Source organism: Gouania willdenowi, unplaced genomic scaffold (assembly GCF_900634775.1).
Source record: "Gouania willdenowi unplaced genomic scaffold, fGouWil2.1 scaffold_55_arrow_ctg1, whole genome shotgun sequence".
NCBI classification, from domain to species: Eukaryota; Metazoa; Chordata; class Actinopteri; order Blenniiformes; family Gobiesocidae; genus Gouania; species Gouania willdenowi.
In genome coordinates, this window is record NW_021145219.1 from 993,228 (window position 1) to 1,013,550 (window position 20,323).

The window sequence follows — 20,323 nt, forward strand, 5'->3', positions numbered from 1 at the left end:
CTGCAGCAGCGGATGTGCAATCTAACAAGCATAAAGCTCTACACAGAAACCACCACTTTAAGACAAAAAACGGACACTACTCCTGATTAGAAAATGTCCCTCCAACGTAACAGAGTCCTCTGTCAGTGAGTCATGAGAATCAGTTCATCTGAGTGGTACCAACAAACCAGCATCAACCACTAATCAACTAACAATTAAAATCTGAGTACTAACAAAGAGTCATACCAGACAAAGCTAAATGGTCAACTTGTCATAACCCGACTTGAAAGGTCACAACAACAAGAAGCGGAGACAAGACCAAGGCAAACATTCAATAAATCTTTATTGTTTAATTAAGCAAAATCAAACATTCAAGTTTAGTCAAGTTAAGTCAAATTAAACCAAATTCCATCAAAGTTAACCAAATTACGCCAAATAAAACCAAATTCCAATTAATTACATATTTACTTCATAAAGTGTGTATATCAGTAGAGTCAGTAGTGTAAAATGTGCATGACTGAAGATAATGTGAGTGTTGTACGGCGTAAACAAAGCTAAAACTATCTAACATATTTAAATCAAACCAAGGTGTGGCGTATACCTGTGTGGAAGCCGGAAGTGAGTGAGTCTGGGAGCTTAAAGCTGATATCCGGAGTTTCTGAGAAATTTATGTTTATGTATTCTTTTACTAGTCTTTTACTATGATCTTTTGCCGGTGGTCATTCATATACATTAATGTATACAAGTCCCTCCTTCGTCCTATAGACCTCTATACAAATGGAAACGATCGCCAAGTGCACCCAGCCAATAGGCTTTGACTTCCTGTTTTTACTAAATTATAACTAACTTGACCCTTAGTTTACGATTCTCTCTCACGATTTATTTTACAAACTGTTGACAAACTTTCTTCGAAAATAAAAATAATACTATATAATTTTCTTTTATCTTTCATTGTCAAAATAATTCCTTGATAAACTATGCAAAACAATGCAATTTAATTAAAAATAAATCCTGAATGAAATAAATAAAGAACTATGCAAAACTGCATATCAGTTCTGAAACTGAAAATGTGTTTTGTGCCTTAACAATTGGACTTTAAAACAAATCCCATATCAAAGAAATAATATAAATAAACAAACTATGGCTTTCATTCTCTCTTCCTTGTTTCTCCCTTTCCTCTCTGAGCCTCTCTTACCTTAGATTCCACATGTTCTTTCTTTCTCACCTCTTTCATTTTATCTTGGGGAAGCCGAAATGCTTCCATACTTCTGATTTAAAACATGGTGGTGCGTCCTGAATTTCAAATTCAAAATAGATTGCGCCCTTTGCTGTAAAATAAATAAATAACTAAATAAGTGTGTATATATTAATATTTTTTTATGTACGGCGATTCAGTTTCAGAGTATTGATGTGAACCATGACACTTTTGAATCAATTTTTAACTGCCTCATGATTAATCTTTACATCCCTATTTCATACAATTTTGTACTTGTAAAGTTGAAATTTGTAATTATTGATATTGCAATGTATATCATATTGTTTGTTATTGGGATGTATCGTATAGTGACATGCAAATCGTAAAACATATTGCATTGTATCGTCAGATTCATGGCAATGCACACCCCGAATATACTGTATATGTGATATTTTTAGTGCATTTTACATATAGACGTGATCTAGGTATATCTAATACAGTTCCATGATTTATCAGCTGTAGTTCCAGTACTTCTAGCAGCTAAAGATTCAGTTGGCTTGTTAAAATGTTGCACGTGTGGAACATGAGCATTATGATGTGTCTCCTCAGAACAGAAAATGACAACACGGTCGTACAACCTTCTCATACTGGGCGCTTGGCTGAATGCGGTGTTCTGGTCTTCGATGCCCATCGTAGGCTGGGCGGGTTATGCCCCTGACCCCACTGGAGCCACCTGCACCATCAACTGGAGAAACAATGACGCGTATGTTATCCATCTTCATTGGATCTTCAGTAGTAACAACATATGTTTAATGCAGATCTAACAACATTTGAACACAAGTAACACATGTCTAATGAACAATCTGAGCACGCTCAGTTATTGATCAGCTTTAGTAAACATACATGGACAGAATGTTACTGTTGAATTAGTGGCTAAAGCCCAATACATTTAGCTTTTTTTAATGAATCCTCCAATATTAGCATTAGTTCCTGTTCGGAAGCTATTTTGTGTTTTGTATTATGTGCAGAAGTGTAAAGTACTGATATATCCTACTCAAGTAGAAGTTTACATACACAGTGCACTTTATTTCTCAGTCTGAAGTTAAATCAGACTAAACCTTTCCTGTTTCAGGTCAGTTAGGATTACCAAAATTATTTCATTTTGCTAAATGCCACAATAATGAGAGAGAGAGAATTTCTCGGACATTTTTATTACTTTCTTTGAGGTCAAAAGTTTACATACAATTCCTTAGTATTTAGTAACATTGCCTTTGAACTGCATGAATTGTCAAAACGTTTTGGGTTTCCTTCCACAAGCTTCTCACAGTACTCTGCTGTACTCGGCCCATTCCTCCTGACAGAACTGGTGGAACTGAGTCAGGTTTGTTGGTTGCTTTGCTCGCACACGCCTTTTAAGATCTGCCCACAAATTTGCGATGGGATTCAGATCAGGACTTTGTGATGGCCACTCCAAGACATTGACTTTGTTGTCCTCAAGCCACTTTTTAACTATTTTGGCAGTATGCTTAGGGTTATTGTCCATTTGGAAGACCCATTTGTGCCCAAGTTTTAGCTTTTTGGCTGATGTCTTGAGATGTTGCCTTAATATTTCCACTTAATGTTCTTTCTTCATGATGGTATATATTTTATGAAGAGCTCCAGTTCCTGCTGCAGCAAAACAGCCCGACAACATGATGCTGCCGCCTCCATGCTTCACAGTTGGTGTGGTGTTCTCAGGTCTACAAGCTTTCCCCTTTTTCCTCCAAAAGAAACAATGGTCATTATGGCCAAACAGCTCCACTTTAGTTTCATCAGACCACAGGACATGTCTCCAGAAGTTAGGATCTTTGTCTTGGTGTCTTTTTGCAAACTGCAATCTGGATTTTTTTAATGTTTTTTTAGGAGTAATGGCTTCTTTCTAGCTGAGTAGCCTTACATCCCATGTCAGTGCAGTACTTGTTTCACTGTGGATAATGACACTTTCTTACCAGCCTGCATCTTCACAAGGTCTTTAGCTTTTGTTCTGGGGTTGATTTGCACATTTCGGACCAAAACACGTTAATCTCTGGGACACAGAGCCCGTCACTTCCTGAGCAGTGTGATGGCTAGACGATTCCATAATGTTTATACATGATGTACAGTTGAACGTGTCACTTTCAGCATCTGGAAATTGCACCCATGGAGGGACCAGACTTGTTGAGCTCCACAATTCTCTCCCTGATTATAAGCTTCAGCACCATGGGGAGAATTTTGAAGTCCATCAGACAGACATGAAGTATAACAAAACAAGAGAACAACAAAAACATTAGGATGGTCACTATTATTGTAACAACACAAATTCAAAGAAGTTCAGCACCACGGATAGCGACTGCATCATTTTGACACCCACTTTAACTATTTCAACTCAGAGGCTGTATCAGTAGCTATAAAGTTTAGTAAAACTGGCACAGAGGCCCACATGTTCACAAACACTATTTCAATATGAAGTACTATAGGCCTCAATTCAATTCTGGTTCTATAGTGTTACGGCAGAATTTACGGTTGACCTCATTTGAGACATGATTCATTGCTCTGGTTGAATGATAGAATCCAGGAGAAGCATTGATGATTTAATAAAAAATGATTTTATTCTAAACTAAATAAAAGAATACAAAGTGGAACAAAGTGAAACAAAATTAGCGTCCGTCCAGGCGGACGTCCAAAGGAAGTGCCGCGCCCCGCTCCAACAGTTTCAAAGCTTAAGCTTTTTATACAGATAAGAAAAGGTCCCAACAGTGAGAGACAAAAGGGAGGGAGTCAGATGCCCATAGTGGAAATGTTGGAGGATGATGAAGATGTTATGAGAAGGTTTGGCTCCAGTCTTTATCTGTCCTTGATAAGTGTGTGCGTCAGTGTATATCTGCATGTCAGCAGAGACTGTGCTGCACTGAGAATAATACGATCTGTACTGTTTAATCATGATTCAGCTGTTCAAAAGTGTAAAGATTAATGGAGTCGTCATGTATTAAAACATGACAAATTGTACACATGAACATACATTTGAGGATATGATGATGAATATAAAATTTGCCATGACATTCCCCACTTTTGGTCGCCTCAACGACCAAATCAAGAAACAAAATTATTATATTCCACCTTTGCTGTCTGTCGCAAGCAGCTTCAAAAAGGGTAAGGTACAGATTGTTTACGAGGGTATCGGTCAAAAAAATGTCAAAATTTAAACTTGTTGAGGCTGCAGTCCTCAATCTCTGTCTCAATTTTCCTGAAATTGAGTAAAAACAAAAGAGAAAAAGAAGAATCGTTCAGAAATAACAAAGGAGAAAAACGTGTGAGCTCAAAAAAAATCATGGCCAATAAAAATTAAAACTTCAGCTCCAAAAGCTGAGGCAACAGAGGGCTCTGTCTTCAGCGGATGTAACCATATCTTGCATTGTGGGGGCCCTCCCCTCAATCAAGAAAATAAATGAAAGAAAAGCCTTATCAGTAACACTATTTTCTTCCCCTTTGTTTGTTGTTTTCTCATAAAGGCCAAAGCAGTGTAAATAAATGAGCAACATAATGAATAAAAGCAAAGATAAATGATGGGCACACTTGATCTCATGTGGCAAACAGAAGGGTTCTGTGTGAAGTTCTGTGTTTCTCATAGTTATGAATGTGGGTGTGTGACTGTATGTCTGGTCTGTCTGCGTGTGAGAGAATAAATGAAAACAAAATAATCTAGTGCACAGTCAGAAGATAGAGGGGTTAGTATTGTGCGAAGGAGAAGCTTGTTGGCTATTTGCTAGTTGTCCCCCTCCATGCCAAAGTTCAAGGCTAAAGTGATTTAGCTCTGTGCGTGCGCGTGCCTGTGCGTGCGCGTGCGCACTACCACCAAAGGCTGTGGTGGACTTCTTGTGGCTTGGTATCCTTGTGGCTTTTGAAACAGTGTCTTTTTGGTGAAGATTTCCAGCAGACGTGTGACCAGTCTGCAGTTGCTGCCCATCATTCAGGCAGTAGTCGTGGCATTTAACTCGCAACTCATTGGTGGGGGAGTGTCCAACCACTCCGACGCCCACAGGTTCTCAGTCTTTAATGATGGGGCATTGGCATGCGGCCCATTCATAGACGATGAAGAGTTGACTTGGGACTGAGCGAGTTATTTCAGCATTGCTTTGCTGAATGGGAGTTGAGTCCTTGAGTCCTGAAAGGTCACACACCTTTGATTGTCCATTTCCTTCTGATGCTTGGTCCTTTGAATGATGTTGACATTCCATTAGCGTAAGAGTTGAAGGTGATTTCATTCTTTCATTGAAGATGTCGTTTCTTCAGGGGACAACCACAAAGCCAACAGAAACTAACAATTTAAATAATAAAAAATGATAATGATGGTAACAGTAATATTAAAATAAAATAAAATGAAATACTGTATTCATCTGTGTGTGTGTGTGTGTGTTGCCCATCAAACATGAAATCAAAATAAAATTTAAAATAAAAATAAAAATAGTGTCTGTGTGTAATGGCACTATTCTATCGGCAGGGGAGAAGTGAGAAATCACAATGTTGTGTCACAAGTGTGTAGTGCACTAAACTGGCCAGTGAGGGGCGCCACCTCTCTCTCTCTCTCTGTTGGGTGTGGCTCTCTGTGCGTGTGCGTGCGCCCGTGCGCGTGCCTGTGTGTGTGCTCTCTCTCTGTCCCTTTCTCTCTCTCTGTACGTGTGTGTGTGTGTGTGTGTGTGTGTGTGTGTGTGTGTGTGTGTGTGTGTGTGTGTGGCCACACGTCCAAAAAAAAAGAAAAACACAGCAGCGACGTGTGTGTGTGTTTGGCTCTCTGTATTTCTCTCCCTTTCTCAAAAGCTGACACTCGTCAAATGAAAGCATTAAAGCCAAGCCAAAGGGAGAAATCTGATTCCACGTTTAAACAAAATAAAAACAAAGATAAAAAAAAAAAGTAAAACTCGCCTGAAAGCATGATCTGAGTTCACATCATACCAAGATTGTATATGCGTATGCATATATTATTTGTTTATTGGGTTGTTCATCTGTTTGATTCACAGAAACACAATTTAGGTTGGGTTCGGGGTTTTAATCTATTTTGCTTTCGGTACAGAGGTGAACTCAGATCATGACACCGCTGGGATGTTTTGGAAACTTTGGTTGCCCGTCTATCTATGGTCAGGACCTCACAGGCTGTGGGAGTCCGAACAAAACCAAAGTAAATAATGACCTAAACAAAATATCCGAGCCCGAAGAAAACCAGAGAGAACCTACAGCATTAAAAAGCACAGAACCTCAACCATTTGAGCCTTTCTCATGGCTATTCACTGCGTCAAAACACAGAACAGCTGAGGATCAAAATCAAAGCTCAAAGCTGAAAATCAATACAATGCTTGACTGGTTCAAAAAAAAATCAACACAGAGCGAATATATATATATGTAAATGAAAATTTACATATATATATATATTTATAAAGGCAGCTTTACCTTAGTCCGAATTGGTGTTTGAGGTTCAACCGATGGTTCGTGCTCCAGTCTCTGTCCGAGGGGTGGACAGAAGATGATCCTGTTCGTGATCGCCAATTGTTACGGCAGAATTTACGGTTGACCTCATTTTAGACATGATTCATTGCTCTGGTTGAATGATAGAATCCAGGAGAAGCATTGATGATTTAATAAAAAATGATTTTATTCTAAACTAAATAAAAGAATACAAAGTGGAACAAAGTGAAACAAAATTAGCGTCCGTCCAGGCGGACGTCCAAAGGAAGTGCCGCGCCCCGCTCCAACAGTTTCAAAGCTTAAGCTTTTTATACAGATAAGAAAAGGTCCCAACAGTGAGAGACAAAAGGGAGGGAGTCAGATGCCCATAGTGGAAATGTTGGAGGATGATGAAGATGTTATGAGAAGGTTTGGCTCCAGTCTTTATCTGTCCTTGATAAGTGTGTGCGTCAGTGTATATCTGCATGTCAGCAGAGACTGTGCTGCACTGAGAATAATACGATCTGTACTGTTTAATCATGATTCAGCTGTTCAAAAGTGTAAAGATTAATGGAGTCGTCATGTATTAAAACATGACAAATTGTACACATGAACATACATTTGAGGATATGATGATGAATATAAATTTTGCCATGACAATAGTAAACAATGCAAAACTGCATAATAGTTATTTTTCTTTTTAAAACTGCAACTGAAAATGTATTTTGTGCCTTAACAATTGGACTTAAAAAAAAAAAACAGTCTGCATTGTATTTACGTCAGATATTTGTTTGGACCAGCAGAGGGCGCTGGCAACCCAGTGGTCAGTTGCCATGCAGCTAATCTGTACAGTGAAGAAGAGATGCTACGCTAGCAGACAGAGCTAACAGAAAAACATGACTTTTACAGATATTCACGTAATATTACAGATATTCTTTCGGTGCTAAAGGGGTAAGGAATCATTTATGAACATGTTTAAGAGTATAAGGCGGCCAGAAAGAAAGTAGTAGCAGATTCCGCCTGCCGCCTACACTTCTGGATAGCACCCTCTGCTGTTTAAAAAAAGTACTGTGATTCAATTTTCAGAAAATTTATATCAACTGTGATACCTATGAATAGATTTTTAACTGCCTTACGATTACTCGTTACATCCCTAATATACATCCCTAATATAAATATAGATGCATTAAGTCTCTAGATGTTTATAACTACTTGTTATGAATGGGCAGGAAGGCAGGCTGCTGTACTCCTGTTAACAAAGGTTTCCGTGTATTGCCGCGTATTCTGATCAGTTTCAATGAATGAGTTTCCATCTCTACATAAGTCTCCTCACTGTCCCACGTCTGCATATCAGTCCATTTACAGCTTTTTATGGTCACTTTTTACTGGATCCAGACTGAGATACAGCTCCATCCGTTCCTCGTGCACCATCGCCTCAGCAGTTCTCCAGTTGTTTTGCACCGAGCCTGCGCGCGCATGCACCTAATTTAGTATGCATACGTTACACAAAATGGGTCTATATAACCCCTGTATAAATCTGCATGTTGGGTGACTGCCCATACTCTGGGCACAAGTCATGGGAGGGCCCGCCTTCTCCAGCTCCCCTGAGCTGTTGTAGAGGCCCAGGTCCCTTATGTCCTACCTCCTATCCGGAGGCGTGGGTTTTTTGAAAGAACTCCCATTTCCCACCCCAAAAAAATTCCTGCAAAATATCCTCAAATTAAATAAGAAATGGTCAAAAAAATAAAGAGAGAATTTGTTCATCAAGGATATTGTTGGTGCCTTACATATTTTACATATTATTTGTACGTAAGTGCAAACTAATGTTGAAATTGCAAATTTTCCCGCCTATAATCTGCAGTTCACTTGAGATCAAACTGGTCCGAATTGGGCCCCTGAACTAAAATGACTGTGATATTTCTTCTCTTCAATGAAACAAAATGGTAATGTTATGAAAATCTTCGAGCATACACTATATGTCAGATAAAATAAATTCAAAATTGACCAAACTATATTTTGTGGATTTTATTCCAGAGCTCTAGCATGGAAAATGAGTACAGATGAAATGGTCTTGTGGGGTGGGAAAGGAAAAGTGGCAACCACACCGTAATAGCACATATTTCTTATAGGCTGGAAAAGAGCAAATGATCAGAAAGTCTGCTATTGGCTAATCACACTGGAGAGGGGAAGGGAATAAGTTTTTTCCAGCGTAATCTCTGTGGGAACAAGACATGTTTTGTGAACTTGTCTGACAGAGAGACATAACACTAGGGAAACGGAGCTCTGACATGAAGGAAGGGAGAAATATATATAAGTATCTATATTGACATCTTATAAGCTCAGAATTATAATGTGCATATAACGTAGTAACTACATGTAGAAATGTTTGTTTTGCTCTCTCCACAGCTCCTTTGTCTCATACACCATGGCTGTGATAGCTGTGAACTTTGTGCTCCCTCTGTCCGTCATGTTCTACTGCTACTACAATGTGTCCATGACTGTGAGGAAACAGGGAGCCAACAGCTGTATAAACAGCGTCAATGTCGATTGGTCGGATCAGATGGATGTCACCAAGGTAACCAAGGTTTGATTCATGCCTTTAAAGGGTACCTGTAGTGGAAGTGCACTATTAAGAAATAATAATAATAAAAAAATACACAAAAGGACTTCTTAGAACGAATTTATACCTTGGGGCATAAACTATTGAGAGCTGCCATTTTGGTCAGGATATGACGCACATTCGATATTCAGCCCGGCCTGTTGCTTTAAAGAAATGGTGCATTGTGGGAGGTCCAGGCGTAACAGGTCTGTTTACACTGCTGCAAGGTTAGTTTTTCTGCTGTTATCGTTCCATGTGTGCTTTCGGCACAACTACATTTTGAGGACCAGCACCAGATGAACAGAGAAGTTCTCCTGACAGCTTATCATTTAGCCACCAGGAAAAAAAGGGACAATCTGGTGGGGATGTGGTTAGTGTCATAACAGTATTTCTCTGTAAGCAGAAACATAGTGGTGCTCTGAACAAGTACATTTACAAGCTGCATTGAGACTTTCTGTGAAGAAATTCTGTTGGTGCCCATTAGCTTAGCCCATTAACTTAGCCCACAGATCCCTCTTGTAGCAGCACGGCTTGAAGCAGTCCTCCCTTATCACCAAATTTCGACAGACCTGAAATGTTTTTAGTGTATCATGGAGCCAACGTCTGGCTAACTCTAACTTATGGCGCATACACTGTGCAATTTTTTTTGCCCATTTCTTCACTCGTGCGTCTATTTTTGGGGTCGGGCAGAGTCGCAGCTAAATCGTGTGTCATGTACCGTGTAGTACTGCGTTTTTCAACCACTGACAGATTGTCAGGTGTGCCGTGGGAAATTATTCAATTTCACCTAAATGTCTTTGAGACGGAGCAGCTGTAAGCGCCTCGTGACAAAGTGCACTTCTCTCTCTCTGCGCTGTGGGTGAGAAGACGATGCACGCTCACGTTCATCGCAGTTTGTGGATCCTGCGCTGACGGACAGTGCCTTGTTTCCAAGGCAGTGCATTTGATGGTCACACTCAATGCCTGCTGCTCTCCTGTGTACCGCCTCTGTGTGTTAACCTTGCCTGCAAGATGGATTCTCCTGTTGTTCACAAACATCAGAATCCATCTTGTGCTGCTCCAGTCCTTACCCTTCAAGTGGCTACATTAGTAAACTGATCACTTCTGGGAACAAATGTGAGGCTCCATGAGCCGCTATTGCTGTAAAAAAACGAATTGGAGTGAACAGAGTTGTCGCAACTCTCTCTCTATACGGCGCTGGTGCTAACTGTAGACAGTAGTACCAGAGGTGCCAAGCCTCACGCTTTGAGTGTGACAGTCATGCAATTTGATGCATTCTCACATCACACTTGACATTTCTCACGCTTATATTTCCCAATTCAATATTCTATTTATTTTTTTCATGATAATGATTTTTGGTCCTCGCGGCTTGCCGTAACTCGAGTAACTCTGATTGACTGACCGAGATAACCAATCCATGTCTCCTTGTGCCTAAATCTAACCAACCATGACAGGCATCACACAATAATGAACCAATCAGAAGCAACGTAAGGCGGGTCTTGATGAGCAGTCTCTAACTGACACCTCACACAACATGCACCGACTCGTCAACATGCTTTCAGAAAGAAAGTTTCTAGAGAACTGACGCCGTCTGAGATGGTAGGTAACTACTCAATTTTGTTCACTGTTTATATTGTTGTGTGTGTGTGTGTGTGTGTGTGTGTGTGTTATAGTGTTAGTTTACTCGTCTAAAAAACTAACATTTTGTGTGTCTCTCTCTCTCTCTCGCTCTCACTCATGTTTGTATAAGGGTATGCGATCTGACGATATTTGATCGTTAAGGATTAAAACATGACGATGATCTCCCAAATCACAGAGATCGTAGAATCACCTGTAGGTCACATTTTAACCCTGTCTGTGTCATCTGTCTGTGGTCCATACACAGCACATCCAAAGGTTTTTTCTCTGCCAAATCACACCATTTGCTAGTCAGCATGTCAGCATTACAGACACCGAAGGATTATTAAGCGCTTAAACAGGGCAGAAGTACGACAGAAATATGCTGCCTTGTTATGTAGCAAGTGTTGCTAATGCTAAAGCTACACTACTTAGTTAAACAAAGTAAAAGGACTGTGATTATGAGAACATGTCAGCCTTTTTGTTTGTTGTTAATTGTACTTGGAACCAGTTGGATAAATTGCTTACATACAATTTAAAAAAAAATATTTGAAAATTACCTTGTCTTAAATGATCTTTTATACCTTTTTTCCATTTAGGGCGATGATTTTAAGTTGGTGAATTGGTTTGTTTTATTGGTAAATAACTTGAAAATAGTCTAAATGATTTGAATGAAAAAAACTCTCATTCAGCTACTAGCAGTGTTATGAACACTGCTTGTAGCTGAATTGCACTTGTAGGTTATATCAGCATAAATACATAGTAAATGAAACAAATGCCTTGTCTAATCTAATGTTCATTTGAACTGTTCTTATATGATTATTTTTGTATGTAATACTGTGTTTCTATGGATATTGAGTCTGCAGCTAAGACATTCATTCAATCAAAAATGACTTGATATTTTAATGTTTTTTTACATGATTTGCTTTTTATTGACCTCCTTTCTGTTGCAGACAAAGAGAGCTGAGGTAAAGGTAGCACTGCCTTGGGCCTTAGTGTTTTAAGTGGGATCCCCCTGCCTCTGTCATCAAAGCGTCAAAATCTGCAACAAACACCTACAACATGAGACATGTCACCAGCTAAATGATTGAGAGTTGGTTGAAATGAAATATTGACAAATAAATGTATTTTGTCAAATTTGTTGTTGGTTTTCATTTCTAATTTCTGGTTAATTAAAACTAGCACCAGGAGGCCACAGTGCAGGGAGAGCCGCTGGCATGGAGGTGAGGACATCAGTCTTAAGGTATAAATCAACGTTAAAACAAGGACACATTTTTTTTCGCCGGAACGCATCAGGTCACTAACGTCTCACTCTTGTCATTTTATGAAACTTGGCAGCCCTGCAGTAGCCTAGCACTAACTGTAGACAGTAGCCTATCTGTAACAAACTACACATTAAAAAGTAGTACGAGATTAGGGATGTTGCTAACTGACTTTTATCCTTATCGACTACACTGATGTTTCCTTATCAACTAGTGACTAATCTATTACACAAGGTTTTTCTAGAACAGTTTAATTCAAGCACAAATATAATCTACAAGGTGAAAACATTGTCATTAAAAATATTGTGTGACTTTAATATTTATTCAATTCAACTTTATTTATATAGTGCAAATTACAATAAAGTCATCTCAAAGCACGTAACAAAATATAAAGTCTATAGTAAGAAAGAAAGAACCCAACAAGATCCACATGAACAAGCATTTAGCGACAGTGGGAAGAAAAAACTCCCCATTTTTTTAATCAGAATTACTGTTCAGCTCTCAATAATAACATGTTCAGGCATCACATTTTAACAGAGCTACACCTGCAACAAAATACACTCATACCTTTTCATTTCACACACACACACACACACACACACACACACACACACACACACACACACACACACACACACACACACACACACACACACACACACACACACACTCAACTATTATGTGCCCTGTTATGGAGCTATTATTGTAACAAAACTATTTGTGTACTTGACATCATTACATCGATGCCGAACATAGAAGAGATGCTAACGTTAGCATGCTATCTGATCAGCCTGTGTGCTGCCGGTTGTCCCGTTGAAATATCTTAAATGTTTGTCAAACTTTGTCACTCTTCTGTGGAAAGTTTTTACAGATGGAGAAACGTTTTATAGCGCCACCATCTCACAGCATCCATACGAGCTCTTTGCTGCAGAGGCCACACAATTAACGCTTTCTTACTGGATCTGGATCTAACTCCCATTCCACGTCTATCTCCTCCTGCTCATCTTCCTACATCCTTTAAGTGACCAACGCAAATAGATTTTTCTATATTTACATTCCTGCTTCTGGGAAAATAATTGCTTGCCGTGTTGTGAGTGAATAAACCCGTGACGAAACCCCGGGGCCAGATGGCCTGAGAGGGAGAGTTCTAAAAGAAAATGTTCATGAACTTAAAGGTATTGTGCTGGAGTTATTCCAGTGCTTGCTTAATTCTTTAACAATGCCCAAATTATGAAAAATGTCTTATATTGTGCCCATCCTTAAAAAACCTGGAGCTACTGAATTAAAAGATTACAGGCCCATTGCACTTACTTCAATCTTAGGAAAATGTTTTGAGAGAGTTATAAGCAGACAAATCACAGCATCGGTTTCATACAGCTTAGATCATCTCCAGTTTGCTTACAAAAGTCAGAGGGGAACCGATGACGCAACTGTCAGTATGTTCCACACTCTGTCAAAGCACCTTCAAGCCCCCTCCCACTTTGCTAGGGCCTTGTTTATCGATTTTACTTCCGCCTTTAACAGCATGCAGATTCACATCCTACTTATCGATATAGGAGTAAACGGTGGTATTATCCACCTTGTTAGGGACTTCCTCTCTGACCGTCCTCAACAGGTTCTGGTTAATAATACTCGGTCCGACATCATTGTACTTAATACTTAATATGAACTCAGATGTGTTTGTGCAGGCAGACATTTAGGACATACTGGACATCAGCTTTGATTCAAAGTTTAGTGTCCAATAGTTTGGTTAGTATCTCCTTTTTTGGCAGTACTAAAGTTGGTTAATTCTGCAGAATTTTAAGTTGAACTTATGATCTTGGACAAACTTTTTTAATTTTGTGAGCAGATGTCCATCGTAATGATCGTTATGTTTCTGGTGGCCTGGTCTCCATACTCATTGGTGTGTCTGTGGGCTTCATTTGGGGATCCAAAGACCATTCCTGCCCCCATGGCTATCATCGCTCCCCTCTTTGCCAAGTCCTCCACCTTCTACAACCCCTGCATTTACGTCATTGCCAATAAGAAGTAAGTGTTTTCCTTTCAGTAGTTTGTCACGGTATTTGTTGTGCTCAGTTATCACATAGTCACCAAGAACTGGATCTTTAACTGGATCAGCATTAGTCACTAAAGAACTGCAAAAGTTCTTTGTACACATCCAGGTTTTTAGTGGCAGAGGTGTAAAAAGGACTGGTATTTCCTACTGAAGTAGAAATACTGTTAGATGTACTTGTACTCAAGTACAAGTACAAGAAAGTCATACAAAAAAATGCTCACGTACAAGTAAAAAGTAACTCAATTAAAAAGTACTCAAAGTAAAAGTTACTAGTTACTTTCACCCCCTACATTTATTTTTGGTAATAAATCTTGCCACGGTTCCCTTACATACAGTAAACATCTCATGTATGAACTTAAAAAGGAAGAGATAATATCTTCATTTTTTTCAAATGCATCTGTATAAAATAAAAGCTTTGTCATAATGGACAAGTCTTTTTTTAAATTAAATAACACCAATTAATTAAATCAAAAATTAAAAAGTATAGCTAAATTTATGAACTCAAGAAAATAACCTCCATTCAATGCTGTTTTGGTGCAATGCATTACGTTTAATCTGACTGGTCTGCTATGATGGGATGTGTTTGATTGTTGTATGGTCATTTCATTTTTTTTTTGTAATTCCACAATGTTCATTGATCATTTTACATCAAAAAATAATATTTTTTTCAGTAATGGTTGGGTGTGGAAATGTAACAAATTACTTTACTCCTTTTAAGACATACGTAAGTACAAGTAAAATTACTGATTTAGAAATATACTGGAAAAAGTACAAGTACCCATAAAAGCAACTCAATTACAGTAATGTGAGTACACCTCTGTCCAGTGGTGCAGGTCCCTGGAGAAGTGGGTCCACTAAACTTTTTAAGAAAAACTCCCCATTTTAGGAACACTAAGACAAAGCTATTCATATATACTGGACCTCTAGGGACACCATGTGTATGGAATCAGAACAGTATCATAATGAATGAACTCTTGCAGGGTTTTTCACGAATGCACATGCTTTGTTTCACAGTTGTATTTCAGATTCATAAATGCGCACGATCTCTTTCACAAATGCACACACTCGTTCATAAATATATATTTGTTTTGCAGTTGTATTTCAGATTCACAAATGCACACGATCTGTTTCACAAATATTATTTTGAGGCACACTTGCAATATAAATCCACAGATAATGCAAATTGCTGAATGTGCATATACAAACCGCTTCTGTGCTGTGAAACTTCTGTGTATTTGTGAAAGAAATCTCTGCAGTGAATTTTGAGACTGCCCTGACGTCGCGGGTCACCATTGGCTGATAAGACTGATTGACAGATTCATCAGCCAATCAGATGTGTTTGCTTTCAGCCAATCATATGGCTTCTTACATTTTCTCCACACTTTTAAACCAATTGTAGAGCTACTGATATGTGAAAAGTGTTATGTTACTCACAAAAAAGATTACTTGCATACATATAAAGCCATCGAGCATCTCTGTTTACATTATATTCATATTCACAGCACAGATTAGCAGCTCATATTTTGGCAGGACATTTTACTGATGGTGTGTATCATCTTATCTTACAGATTCCGGAGAGCTATCACAGGAATGCTACGATGTCAAACCAGGCAGCAGATCACCATCAGTACCCAGGTTGCCATGACAACCTCTCAGCAACCTTTGACCCAATGACATTTTTATTGCACAATGTTATAGTTATTACAAATCACGCCAATGTGAAGTACAACCAATCAATGTTGTGTGTGCGTTTTGATCACCATTACTGTTGTCTGTGTGTCAAACCATCAATAAAATGTAATCCCCACAGTGTTGAGTGACTGAACGCCAACAACCAATCAACTGTTTCTGAGTAGATGCAGATGTAAAAAATGGCAGACAGTGTGGGTCCAGGGCAGCCTGGTTGAGGTCGGTATTGGCCGCTTGGTAGGTCGGTCCTGCTATCTGCGGACTGGCGGGTGGGTGGGTTCTGCGCCTTTGGCTGGGGGCTGCCGCTCCGCATCGGTTGTGTGCCATTGGGGTGCCTCTCTGCCGCGGTGGCGGCCGCCGGTCTTGGGGGGGGGGGGCTGTCTAGGGCTCATCGCGCAGGCGGCATCAAGCCCCTGGCCGTCTGCTGGGGGTGGGCCTTGGCTCCTCTGCTGGGGTCTCGGGCGGGGGGCTCTCTGGGCCCTCCCCTCGGGGGGTTCGGTGCTTGGGTGTGGGTAGGTGGGGGGTGGGCGGGATGCTGGCAGGGAGGCCTTGGGGTTGGGGGTTGGGGTCGGTGGCGGGATGCGCTGGGTGCTCGGCTACTTGGGGCTTCCTCGGATGTGTGTGTGGGGGGCTGTGGCTGCCTCTCGGCCTGGGATCTCGGGGGCATCTGGGGGGCTGCTCGGCCGTGGGGGGGTGGCCTGGGGCTCCTTGTTCCCCGCTCTTTCTGCTGGCCTGGCTGCATCTGCGGGCCCGGGGCTGTTCCTGGGTTTGGGGTAGCGGTTTCTGCACATATACTGGTCTACGATGCACTGGCACGCCTTGGGATATGGGATAGAACTCATACTGGGCTTAACTTTAGACACGTTAATCCCAAATACCTGCTTTAGATATTACCACTCAATCATTCCCCCTGTCCACAGCCACCAACTTTATAGCTAAACTTCACACTTGTCACCATACTGGCTTGATTACTCAACATAATAAGCACAATATGTTCTACAACTTCACATCTCACCCTCACTCTAAAATAATCTATTCTTCCCCACCCTTTCTATTTCCTACCTTGGGTCTCTCCTCCCTGCTCCCTTTCCCCTCCCCCTCCACCAAGGTGTAACACTGCTCTCCCTTTTTATATCCTCCCTATAATAAAAAAATGTCTTACTGGTGGGCTGGTGATGGTCACAATCAAGCAATAAAATAAATCAATTTATTTTATTGCAATAACAAAAAAGGCATTGCTGTCTCATGATGGATGCACTTCTTGTAGTGTTGACCTTTAACAGCATGTGCAGACAAGGAAAAAAAAAAATGGCAGCCAGATTAAAATTTGTTCTCTAAAGCAGTGGTCACCAGGGGTGGAGTGGGACAAAAATTCCATCCTGGCATTTTGTGTCCAGACTGGTCCACTACGTTATCAGTGGACACCAAGTAGAAGCTGTAATTATAACTGCAGTATGTAAGTTTTTTTTGGCATAATTTGGTCAAAAATCCATAATCATCTTTGAGCATATTGTAATCCAAAGTGTTCTGAGTGGACAGTTAATATCTGCTCCTTTTCCTGGCCCTGTAAATGAGCATTACAAATCCAGGAGCGTGACGCTGGATGTGAGCACTGGTGGATCCCCGTTACTGTGGAGGGTCTGCCACACACACTAGTGTCTGAGAGAGAGTGAGAACAGATGGGATAAATCTCGTCTAAACCTAAGAGAAGCATGTTTTAGGTGAATTCATTTTACAGTCTGGATACAGAGTTGTGGTTTTCACTCTGCCCTGAGCAGCAACTAAGATCACAGCCGCCTCTGTGTGTTTGTGGTGGGGATGAGCTGACGACAGCAGCCGCTGTTCAGGACAGTAACTACAGAGTAATATGTGCATTCCTGTCAGAGTCTCTAAAACACCAGAAAAATCTCCAACATAAGATAACGTCCATACATTTGTCACTAGTCTCTATTGAGGAAAAAGTCACTGAGAGGGTTCACAAAGACACCGGTAAGGGAGGTTAAGTTCGGTTTCTGTTTCAAAATGTAGCGGAGGGAGGATTCCACAAATAGCAGCTTTAAAGGGGACGTATCATGCTAAATCCACTTTTTTAGCCCTTAAATGCATTTTGTTTTATATTTAGAGTGTTTAGAAGTACAGAAAAGTTCAAACTAGTCTCTTCAGGTGCTCCGTAGATATCTTTATATTCTGTTTTGGTCATATTTTTCAATCTGTTTCGATTTTTCGATTCTCTATTACGTTTTTTGAACAATAACGTCACAGTATTTGCAGCGGAACTGCCAAATTAGGACATCGACTCCATGCCCAATAATCCGCCATTTTTATTTCTCGCTTTTATTTTGTAGTCCAAGCTCCAGGATGCCAAAGTTACGAGAGGATAAGTCAAAATGTTTGGTTGTTGGATGTAGTAACCCACACGCTTCATTACACCGTCTCCCAGCATGAGAACCTTTTCGAAGTGCCTGGTTGAGTATTATTTTTCACGGAAATGTATCCACATCTGTGGGTAAGATCATTTTTGTGTGCGCGAAGCACTTCAAGGATGACTGCTTCAGCAACCTCCACCAGTATAAAGAAGGATTTGCCGAAAGACTTTGTCTGATTGAGGGGTCAATTCCTTCTATCTTTGGAGACGACGAGCAGAGCACTTCGGTAAGCTGTAAATAACGCTAAAAAGTGTGATGATAAGATGTCCCTGTCATTGTTTTGTTAGCATTAGCAGTTGCACTGTCTTCAGACTTCATATGTTAACGCTGTGTGCTCATTTTAGATCCTTGATGATATGGCCTACGTGATTTAATTTAAGTCTAAAGTTTTCATTAGTCATTTAATTTTGCCGTTTTTGTCTTTGAAAAGACTGTATTAAAATGCATTTTGTGACGTTTGCTTGGCGCTAGCGTTAGCTCGGTGCTTGTGTTAGCTCACTTGCTAGGGTTCTGCAGGTTCATCATCTTCATTTTCATCTCGCTCCGCTGGGTCAGACTCTGGCTCGAACATGTAAGGCTGGATGGACAAGTCTTCTGTTGTTGACATTTTGTAAATAACCTCTGAATAAAAAGTTTATGCGCCACTAAATAGTCATATCTCTTCTATCAAACTACAAAAATGGCCAAACAGGGTGGAGTTGAACCTGGAGAAGGGGCGGGGTATGAAGTGTCTCATTTGCATTTAAAGAGACCGCACCAAAACGAGTTGTTCTTAGAAGCACATCAGAAAAGGGGTAGAAAAGGGGCCTGTGGAGCTATAATAATGAGGAATTCAGACCCAAACATTGCAGTTCCGCTTTATATAGACCACAACTGTATGATTTATATGTAAAAAAGGAAGGACTTAAATGCATGATATGTCTCCTTTAAGTCAGTGATGCTCAACATGTGGCTCTTTATATCTAAATTTTAATTATTATTCCCCCAGAAAATCTTAAAAGGAGGAAGCTTTTTAACCCCTTATTACCCTTTTCCATTTTGCAACTTCTTTTGTCCTATTGTTGCCTCTTTTCAAACACTTTTCTGACACTTTTATCAGACTTTAGCAACCTTTTGCCAATAAATACCACTTGTTTTCTTTTTTCCCTTCCTTTTTCCTCTTTTTGCTACAAATTTTTGCCCTTTTTCACTATTGTTTGCCACATTTTGCCCATCTAAGCTACCCTTTACCACAGCTCACTGGGACGATGCCCGGTATGCCAACCTTGGTGGTAGAGTTTAGATGGGCCCAAAAAATCCAGCCCGACCCAATCCGAGCCCGACCCATTAACTTAAATTGTAGGCCCGAGCCCGAAGCAAACCCGACGTAAATTATTATTTTATTGAACGTATTGCAGCTGGTAGATTAGTATCACAGTGCCTCTGGGAGAGGCGCACACACACTAACCGCAGCCCAAAAGGTATTATAATAATGTGACTCGAGCCGTTACCACAGTTTTACAGGCTTTAATAAAGGTCGTAGTAACGCCAAAAATAAACAAACACACAAAAAAACGTCTTACACAGTCATACACTCACACTACCGTGGGAACAGAATTTTTCCCTCTTTTCCCGCTTACGCCCGCCCTTTCCCCAGCCAATCAACAATCAGAACACATGTAAACAAAGACACACATTGGCAGAGAAAGCTGCACATAACCATGATGCCTTAACCACGCTGAACAACTAAACGCAACACACACACATATATATATATGAATTCTTCTTTCTTTTTTTTTATCCAGTCTGCATTAAAGTATGGCTGCACAGTCTCACTCCGCTGTGAGACAGGAGGAGGCCACGACCCCCCCCCAAAAGCACACGGCTGCTCTGCCTCTGTTTTCACAGTGTGTTTTTAAGTGTTTGCGCATGCGCAGTCAGTTCCCAAAGATGACAACCATTTACGTCTAAAGGCAGCTCTCTACGCTGCCTTTGGACGTAACCGTGCTATGATAAATGCTTTACGTAAGTTCACAGTGCATTGGTGAATTGATTCCATGTGACCGC

The 20,323-nt window shown here is 40.3% G+C and overlaps 1 protein-coding gene across 1 annotated transcript in view; it reads left to right on the forward strand.

The window, feature by feature from the left end:
- rrh (retinal pigment epithelium-derived rhodopsin homolog) overlaps positions 1-15,836 on the forward strand; it is a 31,396-nt gene extending 15,560 nt beyond the window's left edge. The window contains exons 4-7 of the mRNA XM_028442556.1: positions 1,784-1,937; positions 9,035-9,203; positions 13,956-14,134; positions 15,731-15,836. Of these exons, the coding sequence (XP_028298357.1) occupies positions 1,784-1,937; positions 9,035-9,203; positions 13,956-14,134; positions 15,731-15,836 (608 nt within the window). The remainder of the gene's footprint in view (positions 1-1,783; positions 1,938-9,034; positions 9,204-13,955; positions 14,135-15,730) is intronic.
- Positions 15,837-20,323: the final 4,487 nt, after the last annotated feature.